Here is a 20124-nt window from a genome sequence, read left to right on the forward strand (position 1 = left end):
TATTCTATACAAATGTTACTTAAGCTAATACAGAAAGGCAATATCAGGCATATGGAAATAGTTTGTCAAGGTCAATAGTTTGTAACCATCATTTGCATTGTTAAGCACATCAAATTAAGCTTATTTTCACTGATTTTCTGAAATGTGAGCAGTGCTATTAGTGAATTTCTTTGAGAAAGAAACATGAACTCAGTGCAGAAAGCTTCCATATAGTTTTCCCAGTAATGTAGTGGTAGTAGCAGTTATGTGCCTTCAAGCAGACTGTGACTTAGGTTGGAAAACCAATTATAGGATACATGGGTCAGCAGTACTGTGGAGGGAAAAGGAATTTTGGATTATTTTTGATCCTAAAATGAACTTGAGCCAGTAATGTGATGCTGCAGCAGGGAAGGCAAATGCTATTTTAACAAAAGCATAGTTTCCAAGTCAAGGGCAGTAATAGTCCCACTATATTCTGTGCTGGCCAGACATCATCTGGAGTAATGCATTCAGTTCTGACACATATAAGACACATTGAAGCAATTTCAGAGAAGGATAAGGATGATAAGAGAGGTATGGAGAACAAAATATAGGTTGAAGGAGCTGGTCATGTTCTGTTTGGTTAAGAGAAGACTGAGGAGTGACATGATTGCACTTTGTAAATACCTCAAGGGTTTCACAGAGAGAATGGGGGCAAGCCTGTTCTCTGCTTTCCCAGGTGATAGGACCAGGTCCAGTGGTTTTGTGTTACAGGAGAAAAGGTTTTGATTGAATATTAAGAAGAAATTCTTCACACTAAGCAAACAATTGCTTAGAGTGATGGTGGGGTCTCTTTCAACCGGCATCTTCAAAAAAAGAAAAAAGGCTGGACAGTTACCCATTGGGGATGCTTCAGCAGGAGATCCTGCACTGACCAAGTGGTTGGACTCACTGGCCCATGAGGCCCGTTCCAACTTCATGTTTCTATGATTCTATTATTCTGGGTTAATTTTTTGGCTATTGTCCAGGTAAACGCTTGCATGAAAGAAAGTATCTCTTGTAGACTCTCTTACAATTGCCTTTATCTGCCCTTTCATTTGACTTCCTAGTAAGTGAGAACCGAACTGCCGATCTATTGTTCAAATCAAACATAAAACCACATTTAACCCCTCCTCCAAATATATAGCTGCACCAGAATTGGGACAGCAGTAAATGATATTGCTATTAAGGAGGGATCAATATACAGTAATTTACCGCCAGAACTATAATGTAAAAGAACATTGCATATTCATTCATATGCATTTGCAAGGTCTTCCCTGAACTGTAGAATAAACAAGGCATTGTCATCATCCCACAATTGTCAGACAGTGTTATGCTGTTATGTAATGAATGTATAAATATCACAATGAGTAGGGCTACTAAGCTTCACAGATTAGCAGAGGCAAAACAGGAGAAGCGGCATTATTTCCAGTGTGGGATTAATACTTTGAATGCAGATTCATTTAAAAAGGCAGTGTAGTTATATGCGTGTAAGAGGCTCAGAGCCAATACAATCCTAGTACCTAATCTGGTCTGAGCCACCCATATTTGTGACATGACCTGGGATAAACTGCATGACCTCTTCCCAGCTCAGTTGGTGTAGCCATGTGGTGTAATAGTAAAAAAGGATGGTATGTCTTTGACCTCTAAGAAAGACATTGGGGATCTAAAGATCCATGCAAGGAGCTCCCAGTATCCAAAGGAGCATTAAGATTGTGTTTCTTGAACTGTAACCGCATGACAAATCTATTTTGAAATGATGGACATTTATCATTAGGCTATGATATAGTATAACAGCCTATCTGAGTTTTTCACTGAGTTATTGATAAATAACATTGAGCATGCTCAGATCCTGGGGAGAGATTGGAAAAGTTATTTACTACAACTCCCAGCATCCCCCCATTGTAGGGGAAAATACTGGCAGTTGTAGCAAATAAAATAAAATCCAAGCAATTTCCTGGGTGTTCCAAAAGCAATTATTTCTATTCCAGTCTATATGATCAAAAAGGTGCAGTTTTTATTATCGCCTACTTTTGTAATCAATGTGCAGGTTATATAATTTTGAATCCTGTGAATTTTTAGACTACAGACTTCCATTTTCTAATGTCAAATTATCCTGACACCATAATATGCCATTTATATAGCTGTGCACAATTATGAAATAGTCTTTGTATAACTGAATAAATTTGGAACCTGATCTAAAACTCTTCTGGGGATATTTTTTTACCTGGTATCATAAAAAAAGCTAAGAGACATAAAATTAGTGAGCTTTTAAGATTGTGAGATTGATGTTGTGTGCAGGGAAAAAGAGAAGACATAAAGGGCTTGAGAACAAGAAGGGATGTGGAAGACCTGGTCTGCAGTCAGTTAACATGTAGTACATAAGGGCATACTTGATACTTTGAGAGCCATAAGGCCACAATCACATGTGCACATTAGAGCCTTTTGATTACTACTCGAGAATTAATCTCCATACCATTTTTACTGCAACATTCCTACTATTCACTAGTTACACCTATGTCACTAAATCCCTATCAAATAGTACTGGAAATGCCACTCTGGATGCTGGCTGATGGTGTTAGTATGTAATCTCCTCCACTGTCCAAACATGGTCCTGCATTACCTGGGCTCCTTTTTTTTTTTTTACTTTCTCCATGTTCCATTCTCCTGCTCTTTGCTAATGGGTTTTTCTGAGAAACTGGAAATCTCAGTTTCCCTTTTTTATAGTAAAGCGCTGCAAACATATGGGGTGGGGGCATGCCAGTGTTAGCTCTCTTTTCTTTTCTTTTCAGTTTGCTTTAAAAACGCATATACTGCTTTTTTGAGTAATGCAGATACTGGAGTTTCACGGAGAAGAAGAAAGGAGGACAATTGAGCTCAGGCCATCTGGGGATTGGACCACAATGGAAATGAACCTTTGTTGGTCTTCGATTGGAGTTCCATAAGTTATGGCCATTCTGAAGAATTATGCTTGGTGCACCTCTTGAAGCTACTTTGATTTTCATGTGTCTCTTTTTGCCTGGTGGAGGTCCTTTCCATCTGAATACCACACTTGTTGGCATTCCCCCAGCTCAGAAAGAACCTGTGGGTCTTAGCTGTGAAAAGTTAAAGGCAAACTATTTCCAAATATGAGAGTTTGGAGTGTGGGGACAATGCAGTTGCTGTGAACATGCAACTTCCCCTGTTACATGTCAGAGCTTCTCTGGCCATTAGTCTGTTTCTGTGTGCAAATGAAAGTTTTGATCATGGTCAACAAAAGGTCTTCTATGGCTTGGGTTTAGGGTGTCTCAATGTTTGTATCTGTCTGTGCTGGAATGGGTAACTGAGCATTGCCAGGGCCAAAATTTGCCTCCACAGGCTTCACCTACCCTGAAATCAGCAGCCATGTGTTTTGCTGTTTTCTCCCTCAGTGCCTCCCACCCTCATGGTAGTTTTGGGGCATCCAGAGAAGGGGCTGTAGAAATGTCCCCAGATCACCGTCTCCAAATTTTGAGATTTCAAGAGCAAGACTTTTACTGATGATTGATAAGGACATGGGAGTGACTTTTGAGTGGCTGGTCCCACACTGTGGACCTCCCTCTCATGAGGAGGCTAGGTTGGCATTATACTGTATTCTTATTGGCACACTTTTGTTGACCTTTTTGTTTAGACAGGCTTTTGGTTATTAATTGGTTGATAAAGATTACTCTTTTAACAGGAGGGAGCTTTGTACATTTTCATTATTATGTTTTAAATACTTTTATACAGGTTGTGAATCCCTTTTCTGGAATTTTGAAAGTGGAAGTACTTCAAAATTGTCTACATGGGTGGCTGAGATAGTGACACCTTTGCGTCCTGATGATTCAGTAGACACAAACTTTGTTTCATACACAAAATTATTTAAAGTATTATATATAAAATTACCTTCATTATATGTTTATAAAGTGCATATGAAGCAGAAATGAACGGGTCCCATCACCAAGATATTTCATTGCTGTTATTGTGTGCCTTCAAGTTGTCTCTGACTTATGGTAAACTTATTATGGGGTTTTCTTGGCAAGACTTTTTCAGAGGAGATTTGCCAATGCCTTGTGTGAGGCTGAGAGAGTGTTACTTGCCCAGGGTCCCCCAGTTGGTTTCATGGCCAAGCTGGGAATTGAAGCCTGTTCTCCAGAGTCGTAGTCCAACACTCAAACCAATGCCATTCTGGCTCCCATATCTCATTATGCAAATACAAGTATTCCAACATCTGAAAAAATCTGAAATGCAAAATACATCTGGTCCCAGGTATTTTGTAGAAGAGAGACTAAACCTGTATTCTTTTTAATTCTGTGCTGTTTTTATACAGTAGCTCTTCGGTTATTTTCAGTTTGTTTTTTAATGTTTTGATGGTGTTGTAGCTAAGCTCATATATATTGTATTTTATTCTGGGTTGTATCCTGCCTCGAGCCTTGGGGGAGAGGAGGGATTATTATTATTATTATTATTATTATTATTATTATTATTATTATTATTATTTCTTTTTCATTGTAAACTGCTTTGGGTCCTGTATGGGATTACTGCCAGGAATTATTGCTCTCTGTTGACCTTTTGCTCCCACTTCTCTTAATAGACTACTCATTTGCCATGAGACTTTTTGTTCTGTATAAGTGCAACTAGGGGCTCCTCTATATTTGCCAGCATAGTCTGGCCAGCCCCCAGAGTATTCTGGCCCCAAATTCCATCTGAATCCTCCCCCCCCCCCCCCAATGCAGTAAAATTCAGTAGCAATGACCCACACAATTCCTGTGAGCTGGCCAGTGCTGCTGCTGTGGGTGCAAACCACTCTGAGGTCAAAATGACTTGCAGCAACTGAGTGATTTGACAAGGATGCTTGCAGGGACTGTCTGGGAAGGGAACTGCCTGCTCTTGCCACATTTTGCTCTAGATTTTCTGGAAATCCCAGTGCAAACGAAAAGTCTTTTTAATGCAGAACAAGGGGTAGAAACTCTGAATTGGGTCTAGACACTGGGCTGGAGCAGACAGACAGGAAAATGCTGCTCGATTTTGGGTTTTCTGAAAGCAGATCAAGACCCCACTGTCCGCACAGCCCACTCCCAAGGAGGGCCAAACACCCATGAGCTGTCCACACTATACAGTGTCAAACAGTGCTGTAGTTATTTGGGAAATGTCCCCAGTGTCAAAAGCGCAGCTAATATAATTTCCATTCCCCTTAGGATTAATTTTCTAGCTTCATATATTAGAGTTTTAGGAAGAAATAATGATACTCATGTCATTGCATGCCAACTGGAAATTACAGTTATCTGTGTCCTTTCTTCTAAACTGAGAGAGAAAAAGAGGTTAAATAGAATATACTGGAACAGAGGTTGAAAACAAATTGGGGGAGGGGGACTTTGGCTCTCCGAACCTCAGTCTGGATGGGAGAGTCTAGGAGCTATCACCCAAAAACAACCCCCCCCCCCCCAGCTCTGTTCCTGAATGCTGTATGGGCTGATAATGTTATTTCATTGAAATGTCATAATTATGTGTTCATAGTATTTTTAAATTAATGGAAAGATGGGGTGGGGGACTTTGTTAGGTTGTAGACAAACTATATAGTGTAATCTCTGCAAATGCATACTCAGAATTAAGTTCCACTGAGTTTAGCGGGACTTATTTTTATGTAAGTGGGTTTAGGAAAACAGATTTTATCATTTTGTCTTGCTGTGTACTGCAATGTTACATGCCTCTGTGTTCATTCTTCATAAAAATTCCTATAGGTGAGGATGTTTAATGTTTAGCCTCTGTTATAGTAGAGTAAAATGTGGTTTTGATATGTTGCCTTGGTGATTTTGAGGAAATAATAACAGGAAGATTTTGAGAAGTTGGTAGATGAAATTATTTGTGGCAGCCTCTCATGCTGAGTGTTTCTAGGTGTTCTGAACCAGAAAATAAAATCCATCACATACAATTAAGGACAACCAAATGATATGAAATTTAGTTATGTGAAGGTAAGTGAAATCATGAACTGGAGTTTGTTTATGTGTTGTCTGGCTTGAAATAACTGATCTTGTTATTTTTTTTCATAGCTCCTCATTAAGAAGTGTATCGTCTGGATCCTCAAGACCTTCCAAAGTGTGTTTGGTGTGTGGGGATGAGGCATCTGGATGCCATTATGGAGTAGTTACTTGCGGCAGCTGTAAAGTCTTCTTCAAGAGAGCAGTGGAAGGTAAATCTTCATGTGGGTTCTTTTTTATATTATTTTCTAATAGTAGTATAAGTAATTGTCATTGCATGTTTCTTCATCATTTAAAAAGAATTGCTGAAACTGACTCAACTGATATATGCATCTTCTGTTTTATCTGGAGAACACCTGGCTGTGGTCTACTGTATGCCTTTAAGCTTTAATTTTAATTCACATTCGTAATTCTAATTCTTCACAATCATGATTCATTTCTTCTTCCAGACCCAAAGGAAAAAAAATCAATGTAGCCCCTAATAAACATGTCCAAACATTTCATTAATTGGAGGGGAAGTCTGGGAAGAAACAAGCAAGCAATGTGTCCAACTGTTTCTCAGACATGTGTACAATGTATCTTATATCTAATTTATGCATGAAGGTTATACAACTCTCAACCCTCTGTTTCAAGATTGATAATCCTTTGTGTTCTGCTTGTAAAAAAGTCATTGAAAAACACCTGCAGAAGCATAGAGTGAAGAAGCCTGGGTTTCAGATGCATCAAGATATTAGGTTACAGATGCTGAATATATTGGAAACAAGGCATTGGAAGAACAAATGCTTCTAGAACTGCTGCCACACTGCAGAATCAGTGCAGTTTGACACCACTTTAATTGCCATGGCTCTGTCCTAAGGGATCTTGGGATTTGTAGTTTGTTGTGGCACCAAAGAGTTCTCTGACAGAGAAGGGTAAATATCTCTCAAGATATCCCTGAACTCCACAGCATTGAGCCATGACAGTAAAACCAGTGTCAAATTGGATTAATCTGCTGTGCAGATGCAGCCTTCGTTTTCCACAGAAAATAATCTGTTCCAATATTACATCTTTCCTGCTCCTTTTTACTTAAGTTTTTCTGGTACCACTTCATCTTCTGTCCCTTTATCCTAACAGCGTTTGTGTTATTCCTATCTCTGTTCTGCTTCTCTGTTATTATATTTACCATTTTATAATCTTGCCTCCCTCACTGGGGTGAACTGTTGCTTACCTATCAATGGCTGAAAACAGATGGGTCAAAAGCACCAGCTTCAGGCTGATCTGAGACATGGTGTACAGATGATGCACGAATGATTGATTTTACATATAGAGAATCCAGTCTAAGAAGTTGTGCCAGGGCTGTTGGCAAAATGTTCCTTCTTGATGGTATGTTTGGGGTGGTGGAGGCCAGCCTTGGGGCCATGTCGTCCAGTCACCATGGTCCTGTGCCACTCGGGGTTCGATTAGCACTGGAGCAGCCAGAGGCCGCTCCAAGCTGCCAGTCTGTTTGACCCCAGTAAATATATGATGGAACAGAGATGATGGGAATCTGTAGAAGGATGTAGTAGGAAAAACTAAGATTTTTATCCCCTTCCCAAGGACTTTCTTTTTTAATGTTGTGTAATGAGATGTTCTTAAAAAAGTGCAGGTTTAATGACTTTTCAATTGTAATGCTGTTTATTTATGATATATTAAAAGTATATGAAAGATTATTTCATGTATTTTTGAGCTTTTTCTCTTTTTTAGTTATCACTTTTTAAATTGTATGCATAGTAACAGAGACATCTGTATTTATTATTTAATTTATATATCACCTTTCTCCCAAATCGGTATTGGAGGCGTTTTACAGTATAAGATTAATTAAACCTGTATGTGCATTCCCTTACAATAGGAATTGTAGTTTATTGTGACACCAGATATTTCTGACCGTGAGGGCTAAATTGCTCACAAAACTACAGTTCCTAGAATTCCATAACATTGAGGCATGGCAGTTAAAGTGGTATCTAACTGGATTATTTCTGCAGTGCTGATGCAGTCTAAAATACAGTTAAAACAGCATGTTGTAGAAAAGTAAAAAAAACCCTAAAGAAACAATTGTATTAAAAATTTAAAACAGTAAGATAAAGTATAAAACACCCCATTAAAAGATACTATTTCCAAGTTCAGATAACTGTCTATTGTATATGTTAGGATTAAAGGTAACTATAGGTATGTATATAGATGGGCTAGTTTTAGTAGGAGTAGCAGATCAGATTGACTTCATGGAATTTAGATGGTTAGCAGAAGTGGTAGGGTAGTGATAATAAATTTTAGACCTGATTGAGTTTACATATAGGGAATCCAGTCTAAGATGAGATGGTAGGTGAAGATGGTAGGTACCTCTGAGTCACGCTTCCTGCACATGCACAGTGGAGAGGAGCTCCGAAATAGCTCTTCTGAAGTTCACAGCTGTGAGGGAGAAGGCTGTTAAACTGAAGGCAACTGCATACGCACCTGGAAGGGAGGCGCATGCCTGTTCTACAAACACTGGTTCTGGAAATGCCAACTCTAATGGCCAAACAGAAAATAATGTTGGATCTGAAACAGCCACGCGACAGCCTGGAAGGGAGGAACACGCAAGATCTGATAACAATGGATGTAGCCCTCTATCAGAACAGGGTAACAGTTCTAATGAGGAGGAGACTTGAGCCAAACTATCAAGGTTATTAAAGGATTCCAATATAACAAATAAACACCAATTCATGACATGAATGGAAAAAATTTATGATGACATGCCCATTTTATCCAGACAAGATGTAGAAATAGAAGATGATGAGGAATATCAGGAGTTCTCTTTAACTAGTACAATTAGGCAATTAATTAACCAGGAACTACAATACATATTATAGGGACAGCAAAGGCAAATATGGATGTCCCAACAAGTTCATGTTCAACATAAGAAACAAAAAGATAAGAGTGATCAAAAAAATGAATTGTGGAATGCTTTCCTAAACATCAGGCAAACAAAAGAAAAAGAGGACTGGATTGAAACCAAATTAAATACAAAAAGGAGGCTAGATGATGAGGAATCAATTCCACATAAGTGTATAAAGAAAACCAAACATGGTCTAAGGAGATGGACTTAGACCGAGCATTACAACAGGATGGAGTGATAGATAACTTAGAGGATGAAATTACAGATTCATCTGATCAGGATGATGATGGTGACTTGGATTTAGGAAGATTATTTGATGCTACAACTTTTAAACATTTTCTAAAATGGGTTATAAGAACTGTGGGATTAGATTTGGAGTCACATGAAAAGGAGGACCATATTAATAAACCAAAACTTGCATCTGTCATTAAAAAGAAAAAAAACCCACAGATTAACAATATGCCACTTCCAGAATTATTTAAAAATTTAATTCAAAATGAATGGGCATCGTTGTTATCATCGCGAAAATTGCTTATATTAGCAAATAAGTTTTATTAATTTGATAAGGCAGATGCAAAAATTTTAAAGACCCCATTGGTTGATGTCTCAATAGCTGCATTAACATTAGGGGCCCTAGTTCCTAAGGAAAGGGATACTATATTAAAAGAACTTGATGAACAAAGATCTGACAGTTCATTAAAAAATATCATGACTTCTCTGCTCAAGCGATAAAAATTTCAATGGCAACTTTCATGTCCACAAGAGCAGCAGTGTAATAATAATAATAATAATAATAATAATAATAATAATAATAATAATAATATTTTATTTCTATACCGCTATTCCAGCGATCACTTATGGATAAATGAATCAAATTCTATTGAGGAAATGCATGAAAATAGTTTGAATAAACTGTTGCAAAGAATCCAACAAGCTTTGGATTGGCGTTCATGGCAAGAAGCATGATGGCAACTAACATCGCAAGACGTTCCTTATGGCTACGACATTGGGAAGTGGATCAAAAGTCTAGGAATAATCTAGCTTTTGTACCATTTAAAGAACAATTGCTCTTTGGAGAATCAGTGTTGCAGATGGTGTTAGTAGAAAGTACTTAAATGAAACAGGTTATGCCTACCATTCAAAAGAGAAAAAAAACAGAAAAGTTTTTTTTTCATGGAGGAAACTATTCCTTTTGTGGATCTAGATCACCACAAAGATATAATGACATCTGATGGCATGATCTTTTATGACAAGGTCCAGTTATCCACCTGAATATGTGTTGGCTCATTTTGATGGCTTGGAAATTAAGCACAAAAAATTGAGAAGAAAAAGATATCCTGAAGATGTAGAAATTATAATGTCTTCATGCAAAGAATTCACAATGGTAATACAGTCATCCCTCCATATTTGCGGCTTTGATATTTGCGGATTTGATTATTCACGGATTTCATTAATATGTTCTCTCTAGGACTGTCTAAAAGTTTAACTAAAAGTTGCACTGAAAGATCATTTGTAGCTACTCCAGTGCCATTCTGTGGTCAGTGTATGTTGGACATTGACCACAGAGTTGCACTGGAGGACCTAAAGATTCCTAGAGAGGTGTCCTCTCAGGTAAAAACAGTGTTTTTGTTATTTGCGTTTTTTCCATATTCACAGGGGTCTTGTTCCCCTAACCCTAGCGAATATGGAGGGACAACTGTATATTCTATAAACCGGAAAACATTTGGGAAATGGTGTTTAGACAAAAACATACAATATGTGCAAGTTCACATTGGACACATCATGCAATTTTTACAAGATGTTTTTCCTGTTAGACATAGATTCCCATCATGAGATTTGAATCTGGTCTTAAACAGATTGACAAAGCCTCCATTTGAACCTTTGGATGAGGCCATATTAAGAATGCTGATTTATAAGGTAGTTTTCCTTGTTGCCATAACATCAGCAAGAAGGGTATCTGAATTATCGGTAAACTCAAACTATTGTAGAATTGAGGGAGCTAGAAGAGTATTAACAATGGACCCATAATTTTTACCAAAGTGTCAGAACCAATGGTTGACACCAGAAATATTGTATCTACCCAACTTTTGCCCTAATCCACAATATCCAGGAGCATCGATGGCATACTTTAGACATTAAACGGGTAGAAGAGAAATATATAAAAAAGATGAGATCATTTAGAAAATCTGAATAATTATTCATTTCTTACAATCCAAGAAATATAGGCCAAAAGGCCTCTAAAACAGACTTGCATCTAGCTCTGCTATGACTGGTAAAAAGCCGAGACCAAATCCTGTTCGGCCACATTCAACAAGATCGATGGCCGCTTCATCAGCTTACTCTGTGTTGGGTTCATTAACTGACATATGTGAGGCTGCTGGATGAAGAGAACCATCTACCTAAACATTATAAAATTGGTAAATACCATTCGGCAAAGACAGCTTCTGGCAGAACTGTTTTGCAGCCTGTCATTTCAAAAATTTAATCCCACCCAGAACAAAGAGCTTGGGTATATCCCAGCTGTAGTGGATTGCTCCCCCAGCCATCTTGTGAATGACGGATCAGATTTAACGTGAATGTTCATTCAGAGATAACCAGAAGACCAATCCACATCCACCTACCGTGTGTGTGTGTGTGTGTGTGTGTGTGTGTGTATCTATCTTTGGTCCTCTGGCTATCTCTGAATGAACATTCACAGTAAATCTAATCTGTCATTTCCAGGCTGTGTGTATGTGTATGTACATACGCACATATTGGTATGTGACTTTGTGTATGTCTCAGCCAGAATGGATGAGTAGACTCTTACGAACATGCATTTACATTTGTACATATTGCATATATATCAAATTTGATAATTACACATGTCTTGTATGCCTTCAAATCATTTCTGACTTATGGCAAAGCTAAGGCAAACGTATTACAGGGTTTTCTTAGCAAGTTTTTTTTTCAGAAGGGGTTGCCATTGCCATTCTCTGATGCTGAGAGAGTGTGAATTGCCCAAGGCCACCCATTGGGTTTTCATAAATGAGCAGGGGTGTTTGCATGCACACGTACATTAATCAACACACTTCCAAAAAAGGTATTGATGGCAGGTGCATTTTAGTTCCTTAATTGTGCTTCATGTGTCTGTGCAATACACTAACCTTTGTACATTTTCACTGAAGCTGTATTGTCTGATTCGAGAAAATGAATAATGAATTTCTTTAAAAATATTGGCTGGTATCATCTTGAACAGTTAGGACTGGATAAGCTACACTTAACATATTTGTAACTGTTTGGTATTAATATTTTTGATCATGGTGCTATTACCATGATTGCAAATGTCCCTCCAATGGGACAGCAGCTGCACCGAGCAACTGAGGTCTGTTCTGTTGACTATTGGGGTACAAGAGGATGACATTTCCAGCCACCTACTACAGCACATCTGCTGTGTGATAAGGAGTTGCTTCTGGTTGTGGCACCACAGATTGCTGGTGAAAGGGGCTGGAAACATCATGCTGGTGCACCTCTGATTGACAACTAACAGATCTCTGTCACTCAGTGTAGCTGCTGGTTGTTGAGGTAGGTTTGGAGATCTGGATCAGGAATTGATATGTAGTTCTGTATTCTTACTATATCAGTGATGTAGGATTTTTGGCCACCATATATAATGTCATTCCTGGAAATCTGCCACTAAGTGCAGTAGCACCACACTGCAAACTTACCTGTGCTGTTCTATTTTGCTAATTTTTGCTTGTGTGAATAGGAAAACACAACTTAAAGATGTCATACCACCTCTTTTGTTTTATTAGATGTGTCTGTAGAAGATATTGGAGAATGAAACAATCTCATTGTATATGACTCTAGCCTTAATTTAGACATCACACGTAACAGTGGTTTAACAGAAAAACAGTATTATGAATCCATAGTTTGAGAATCCATGGTTTGTGCTGAAACTGCAAAAATGGTGGCACTAACCATGGTTTGGCACAGTGTTGAATTGGCAGGGCATATTTGTGGCCCTTACTTTATTTTCAAGGGCTTCTACACCAGGGTGATAGGAGTGAATCTGTAAAGTTTTGTGCAGAGAGAACAGAAGACGAAACTCAAACATGTCTAGTATCTGTGTTTGCTTGGTGTTTGGAAGCACATATTGTGGTTTGAATACTAGATTATGTTTAGTGTTGCAAAGTGAGGATTGATGTCTCAGTTGAGTTGGTGTATATATCCATGCATATGAACAGGAAGCATTTAAAAGAATTCTGTATTTCCATCTTCTGTTCAGAGCTTTGGTCAGTTGTTAAACATTTCTTTTACATGGCTACTTTTGGTGTCAGAAATTTATATTATTTAATGTCCCAGTGAACAGGGTTTTGCAATAAATAGTTTCCGTTCTGTAGACTTAGAATTATGCTTCATTTGGTAGAGTGTACTCAGACAACCAGTACAGATATTGAATATATATTTGACATAAGTCTTAAGGTAGTGCGCCCACGTTATATGCGGCTTCCAGCATATGCTGGAAGCCGCACCGGAAGAAAACAATGGTGTTCTCTCCTGTGGCACACACCCCACACACCGCTGCCATGCTGCTGTGGGCACGAGCCCCATTCATTTGAATGGGGCTTGAGCATCCGTGTTTTTTCCCTTATGCGGGGGGGGGGGGAGGTCCGGGATGGATCCCCCGTGTAAGGGAAGGGAACAACTGTAGTGTTTATATACCAAAATTAAAATGACTTCTGCCATCAAAGCTTTAGCATAGAGTTGCACTACAGGACCTACAGATGCCTAGAAGAGTGGTTTTCGATAATTAATTAATAATAATTTGTTTTATTTTTTATTTATATACCACTATTCCAAAGATCATAGCGGTGAACAAGTAAGCTAATTAGCAAGTAAGCTAATTTGCCCCCAACAGTCTGGGTACTCATTTTAGCGACCTCGGAAGGATGCAAGCCTGAGTCGAGCTTGGGCCCTTTTGCTGGTCTTGAACTCGCAACCTTGTGGTTTTGAGTAAATGGCTGCAGTACAGGCATTTAACCACTGCGCCATCAGGGCTCCACCTCCAAAGTGACCCAAAGCAGCTTTATTTTGGCCTGTCTGTATGGGCCCTAAGAAACTTTCAACTGAGCTAAGTTTTAAACGGAACATATATAAGAAATGGAAAAATGGGGAAATCACCAAAGAGGAATTCAAACAAATAGCAAGCACATGTAGGGGTAAAATCAGAAAAGCTAAAGCACAGAATTGACTCAGGCTTGCTAGAGAGGTTAAGAACAACAAAAAGGGCTTTTTGGGGTATGTCTGCAGCCAAAGAAAGAAAAAGGAAATGGTAGGGCCACTGTATGGAGAAGATGGCAAAATGCTAACAGAGGACAGAGAAAAGGCAGAATTACTCAACACCTTCTTTGCATCAGTCTTCTCAGAAAAGGCAAAGGGTGCTCAACCTGAGGATAATGGAGCAGAGGACAGAATAGGGGAATTTCAGCACAAAATAGGCAAAGAGATAGTACAAGAATATCTGGTTAATCTAAATGAAGATAAATCTCCAGGACCAAATGAACTACATCCAAGGGTATTAAAAGAATTGGCAAGTGTAAGATCAGAACCATTGGCAATAATCTTTGAGAACTCCTGGAGAACAGAAGTCCCAGCAGACAGGAGGAGGGCAAATGTTGTCCCTATCTTCAAAAAAAAAAAAAAAAAAAAAAAAAAAGGGGGGGGGGGAGAGGATCCCAACAATTATCGTCTAGTTTGTCTGACATCTATACCAGGAAAGATTCTAGAGCAGATCATTAAACAGAGAGTCTGTGAACATCTAGGCAATGCCATAATCACAAAAAGTCAACATGGGTTTCAGAGAAAGAAGTCATGCCAGACAAATCTAATCTCTCTCCCTCTCCCCTCTCTCTTTTTGATAAAATTACCAGCTTGGTAGATGAAGGGGATGCTGTGGATATAGTATATCTTGATTTCAGTAAGGCCTTTGACAAGGTTTCCCATGACATTCTTGCAAACAAGCTTGTAAAATGTGGGCTAGAAAAGGCAACTGTTACATGGATTTGTAATTGGTTGACTGGCAGAACTCAAAGGGTGCTCAACAATGGCTCCTCTGTTCTGTCCTGGGCCCAGTGCTATTCAACATCTTTATCAATGACTTGGATGACAGAATTGGGGGCAAACTTATCAAATGTGCAGATGACTCCAAATTAGGAGGAGTAGCAAATACCCCAAAGGACATGATCAAAATTCAAAATGACCTGAATAGATTAGAAAGCTGGGCAAAAGTAAACAAAATGAATTTCAACACGGAGAAATGTAAGGTATGTAAGGCGGAAACATGAAATGCACAGATATAGGATGGGGGACACCTGGCTGAATGAAACTGCATGTGAAAGAAAGGGATCTAGGAGTCCAAGTAGACCAAAAGTTGAACTTGAATCAACAGTTTGATGCGGCAGCTGAAAAGGCCAATGCAATTTTAGGCTACATCAATAAAAGTATAGTGTCTAGATCAAGGGAAGTAATAGTGCCACTCTATTCTGCTCTGGTCAGGCCCCACCTGGAATATTGTGTCCAGTTCTGGGCACGACAATTCAAAAAGAATGTTGAGAAACTGGAGCGTGTCCAAAAGAGAGTGACTAAAATGGTGAAGAGGTGATATGATAGCCCTGTTTAAACATTTGAAGGGATGTCATATTGAGGAGGGAGCAAGCTTGTTTTCTGCTGCTCCAGAGAACAGCAAGCTACAGGAAAAGAGATTCCACCTCAACATTAGGAGGAAATCTCTGACAGTAAGGGCTGTTGGACAGTGGAACACACTCCCTCGGAGTGTAGTGGAGTCTCCTTCCCTGGAGGTCTTTAAACAGAGGCTTGATGTCCATCTGTCGAGGATGCTTTGATTTAGATTTCCTGCATGGCGGGGGGTTGGACTGGATGGCCCTTGTGGTCTCTTCCAACTCTATGATTCTATGATTCTATGGTTCTCCCAGGTAAAAATAATATTGAGCCAGGACTGATTTCAAAAGATTTATTTAATCTGTATTTCATACATTCTAGCATATATTACTTTTGTCTGCATCATTTATTATCACAACCTTTTAGTTTATGTTCCCTTCTGCTCTCTTGTTAATTCACCACTAATGGAGCCAGTATTTTTCCATTAGAGGCTGACGTTTCTTTAATTCATTTTCTCAAGCTCAGTGCCTCCTAGAATTCAATATTTCATGTGACTGTCCCACAATATCACAGTATCTGTATGTTTTCAAATATCTCCCCTCTGACATCCAGTCACAATGGAAATAGCAAATTGTAGCAATGTGGAACTTGTGGAAATGAATCCGTAATTGACTAGAACATTCTTTGAGTGTGTCAATTAAGGTATAGATGTTGTTTATGGCTGATACAGACCAGCACAATATGCCAGCTTCCCGGCAGCGTGGGGCCGTGGTGTACGGATGATGCATGCTCCAATGCCACCCTGAAGTTGGCGTCATGTTGCCCAGATGGTGGCCAGTGTTACTGCGCTCCAGCGATGCAGCTTTCATACACCACACACCACAGAAGTTCTGAAAAGGCACTGCCATGATGGAAAAACCACCCTTTTCCCGGTGCAAAAAAGGAGCAGCATTTTGCCATCTCTTTTTGCGCTGGAAAAAAGCTGGAATGAGGCCATAGCATGTAGTTTCTGTGGTGCCCACCCATCTTTTTTAGGGGTGGTGTCACTCCACCCCTTTGGGCTTGTTTGTTTCGGCCCTAAGTTAGTTAAGCTGAGACTAACTTAAGTCCCATTGGTTTTAGTAAATCTTTAAGCAGGAATAGGTCAGGATCCAACCCTTTATGTTTTTCCATGGCGTTATGCTGCCATTTGTTGTTCCTAACCACTAGACCAGAGCTGTGTCTTTCTAACAGATGATCAATGTTCTTCCATTTCATTTCATAACTCATTTCAAGTGAGACTGTAATTAGTTGTCCCACAGATGTACAGGGGGAGAGGAAGGTCATTGTTATTTATGCTTATCTCTTGTGTCTTAGTGTCTTTTTTTTTTTTTAAAGTTTTGGTTGGTCCTTTCAATGTCAACATTTAAACTGTATTCTGGTCATGTTATATTTATCAGTTCTATTACTCTGAAAGGTAACATGTAATACTTTATGCATAATGAAATTGCCAACAGTTGTTCCATAGGAAGTGGATTGACAATTGCAATAAAACTAAGTAATATTAATTAAAGGTAGGGCATTGTACGATAGATCACTTACAGGTTGTTGATAATGAAGTGTTTGGTTGTTGCCATGGACTTGTGTGAACAGCACAGGAAGCATCACAATGAAATTGAAAGCTCAGAAGAAGATGTACAGGACAATAAAGTGTGGAATAAGCAGCGTGAGACAAGGGGTCCATTGCAGATTAAGTCTATACACTTTTAAAATGAATGAGAAACAATTAACCATGTTAGTAGATTTATTCCTGCATGTAACTACAAACAGAAGCTGTTCCTGGTGGGAAAAGAAGTTAATATTGCAGCTTTATTTTTTAAGTCATGTTTCCTAACAAAATCCAAAAAAGCAATACTTTCATAGATTTCATTTTCAGAGGATGTAGATGCTTACTGACTAGGTGGAAAGCTGGAAAGTTAACCCCCTAAGAATTCTTGGTTCAGCATCAGCATGGGAAGATTGGAGTATAAGGTGTTTGCAGTAGCTTATAAGTACTGCATGTTATCTCTTTCACTAGGGTACTTGCTGGATTTAAATGCTTTTTTTAGCAGAGTTTGGAAGCAGAGTTTGGTGGGTGACAATCCACAGAAGGGGTGACAGCCTGGTGGGGCCCTCCTCCTGCTGTAGATATAGGAAAAGCATGCCCCTCATGGCTTTGCTGTTATCCAGCTCCCTCCCTGGGGAGGATTTGAGGGGTGAGTGTTCCAATTGTGGCTTCATTGCCACTAGACTCTGTCCCCAGGGAGAACACGGCCCTTGTGACTTCAGGGAGGGAGGGAGCCAGGCCAATGACCAAGCCCCATGCTGTCACCCCTTAGCAGCCCCTCCACACTGGATGGGAAAGTGACAGCAAGGGTGATGGAGGGGCAAGTGCACCCCTCATGGCTTTCTTCCCATGGAGAGAGCCAAGCCAGTGACAAAGCCACGAGGGGTGAACAGTGGAGGGGAACAGGGGCCAAGGCAGTCTGCTGCTGCCTTCCACCCTTGGCAGCTGACCTGCACTAGGTGTCATCAAGTCTGGTGATGCCATTGCTTGGAAAAGTTACCTTTCTGGACTATAGCTCTTTCAACTCTTAGCCAGAATGGGCACTTTTTCAAGCTCTGGATGAGGACATTTGCAGCTATGCAATCAGGGCAGATTGTGAATTCTGTTTGTGTGCCATCCAGCCTGCTGCTTGACAGTCTCCTTACCTTAGCTGGCAAAAGTGGTCTCCTACTTGATGGTGAGCAGAAATACATAGATAGATCAGACTGTTACCTGTCTATGTAGTTTTTTTTTTTTGTTTCTCACAAAATGTTGTTTTCTCTCAAATTATGCATTTCTAAATGTATTTTGTCCTAAAGTGTGCATTTTTATGTATTTGTTGTGTACCTTGGAGTAATTTCCGACTTGCAGTGACCCTAAAGGAAACCTATCATGAGGTTTTCTTGGCAATATTTGTTCCAAGCAGATTTGCTGTTGAGGCTAGGAAAAGAGTGACTTGCCAAAAGTCACCCAGAGAGTTTCTATGGCCAATTGGGGATTTAAACCCTCATCTCCCCAAGTTCTTGTTCAACACTGAAACCACTATACCATGCTGGGCTTTTTCTCATGTATGTATGTATGTATGTATGTATGTATGTTTTTGGTGCCAAGATCTGCACTGCAAAATTAGGAGGAGTCATATGCACAATTGCATTCTGGCTCACACACTAGTCTGGACTAATGGACTCTGCCATGTGTTAAGTTCAAAGACATAGCCCAGTTAAATCAGAAAATCTATGTGCAAGAGATCTTGCACTAATGCCTTTGAGACTAACTAAGGTCCAAAACACATTGCAGAAATAATCCAGTTTGAAGCTGCTTTAACTGCCTTGGCTCAGTGCTAGGGAATCCTAGCATTAAACCAGGGCAGTTAAAGCAGCCTCAAACTGAATTATTTATGCACTGTATTTTGGACCTGAAAGAAAAAAAGCTGGTAGCATGTGCTTTTGTGGACTTGAGTCTGTTACTTCAGATGCATGTGTTAAGATGTTTGCATTTCTTTTTTTTTTAAGCATTGGTATTAAACTGCCTGTAATTTTATTGATAGTTTTATTATATTTTTAACTTTTGTACAATGTGGTTTTTGCTGTATCTTTCTAACTTTTGTAAGCTGCCTTGAGTCACAGACCAGGAAAGGGGCTGGAAAAGAACAACCATAACCTCAGCCTCAGAGAAAAATCCCTCTTTTGACTATTTTTTTTTTTAAAAAAGATCTTCCTCAGATGGTAGATTCCATCCAGATTGGCTTAATGTTGCATTTTCCAAAATAAAACAATAACAACAACAACAAAGTGGATAGCTGTGCAGGTGATGAATTTTGGAGTAATGGAAAGTCTACTGGATTCCTCTCTCCCCCTCATGGGACCAAGTATGGCTATCTTTGATTTAAAATAAAAACATTTTTATTGGAAAACTTTATCTTCTTCATTATATCTACAAGTACCTTCCCTACCACCTGCTTGCTTACCTTGAAAGAAATCTCTAATTATGGAATGTTTTGGGGAGGAAAAGGTTTGGGTAGATTAGCTTGGAAAGTGAGCTCTCCAATTAACCGTTGTCCTGAACGCTCTGGTTCACTGGGTCATTGAATGACAACCTTTGTCTGCACATTTGGAAACAGGTGAATATCAGCTTTATGAAGGAAGAGCAGTTTTATCCATCTTTAAGTCAGGAAGTTTCACATTTCTTCTAAATGTAATTTGATACATGGAGCCAAGAACCCAATCATTTATTCTCTGCCACATGAATCCAGAAGTAAGACACTTCTGTTAGCCCGTACACCATGTAATGCATGCAAATGCTATGCTTAACAATGCTAGCTGAAACTGTGAAAATGATAGGTGCTTATTTGCTCTGATATTGTGTCATTATAATGATATACTATTGGGAGAAATTAATAACAGCACTCTTTGTTTAGTATGCACTTGTACGTAAAATCAAAAACTAATGAAAGCCAACACTGTCGGAAAGTAATAATTTTACATTTGCCATCATAAAACAGAATAGCCTAGCAATAAGGAGAAATTTCTGTAGAATCGAAT

The 20124-nt window shown here is 39.2% G+C and overlaps 1 protein-coding gene across 4 annotated transcripts in view; it reads left to right on the plus strand.

Annotated features, from left to right (window-relative positions):
• Positions 1-20124, plus strand: part of NR3C2 (nuclear receptor subfamily 3 group C member 2) — a 195598-nt gene that overhangs the window by 98287 nt on the left and 77187 nt on the right. For 3 of the 4 annotated variants that reach the window (XM_089525710.1, XM_089525708.1, XM_089525709.1), the window contains one exon: positions 6045-6196. In XM_089525710.1, the coding sequence (XP_089381836.1) occupies positions 6045-6196 (152 nt within the window). The remainder of the gene's footprint in view (positions 1-6044; positions 6197-20124) is intronic. The other variant, XM_089525711.1, reaches the window with a different exon arrangement.

The sequence above is a fragment of the Sceloporus occidentalis genome, unplaced genomic scaffold (assembly GCF_023333645.1).
Source record: "Sceloporus occidentalis isolate IW3139 unplaced genomic scaffold, rSceOcc1.0.p SCAF_5, whole genome shotgun sequence".
In the NCBI taxonomy this organism is placed as follows: domain Eukaryota; kingdom Metazoa; phylum Chordata; class Lepidosauria; order Squamata; family Phrynosomatidae; genus Sceloporus; species Sceloporus occidentalis.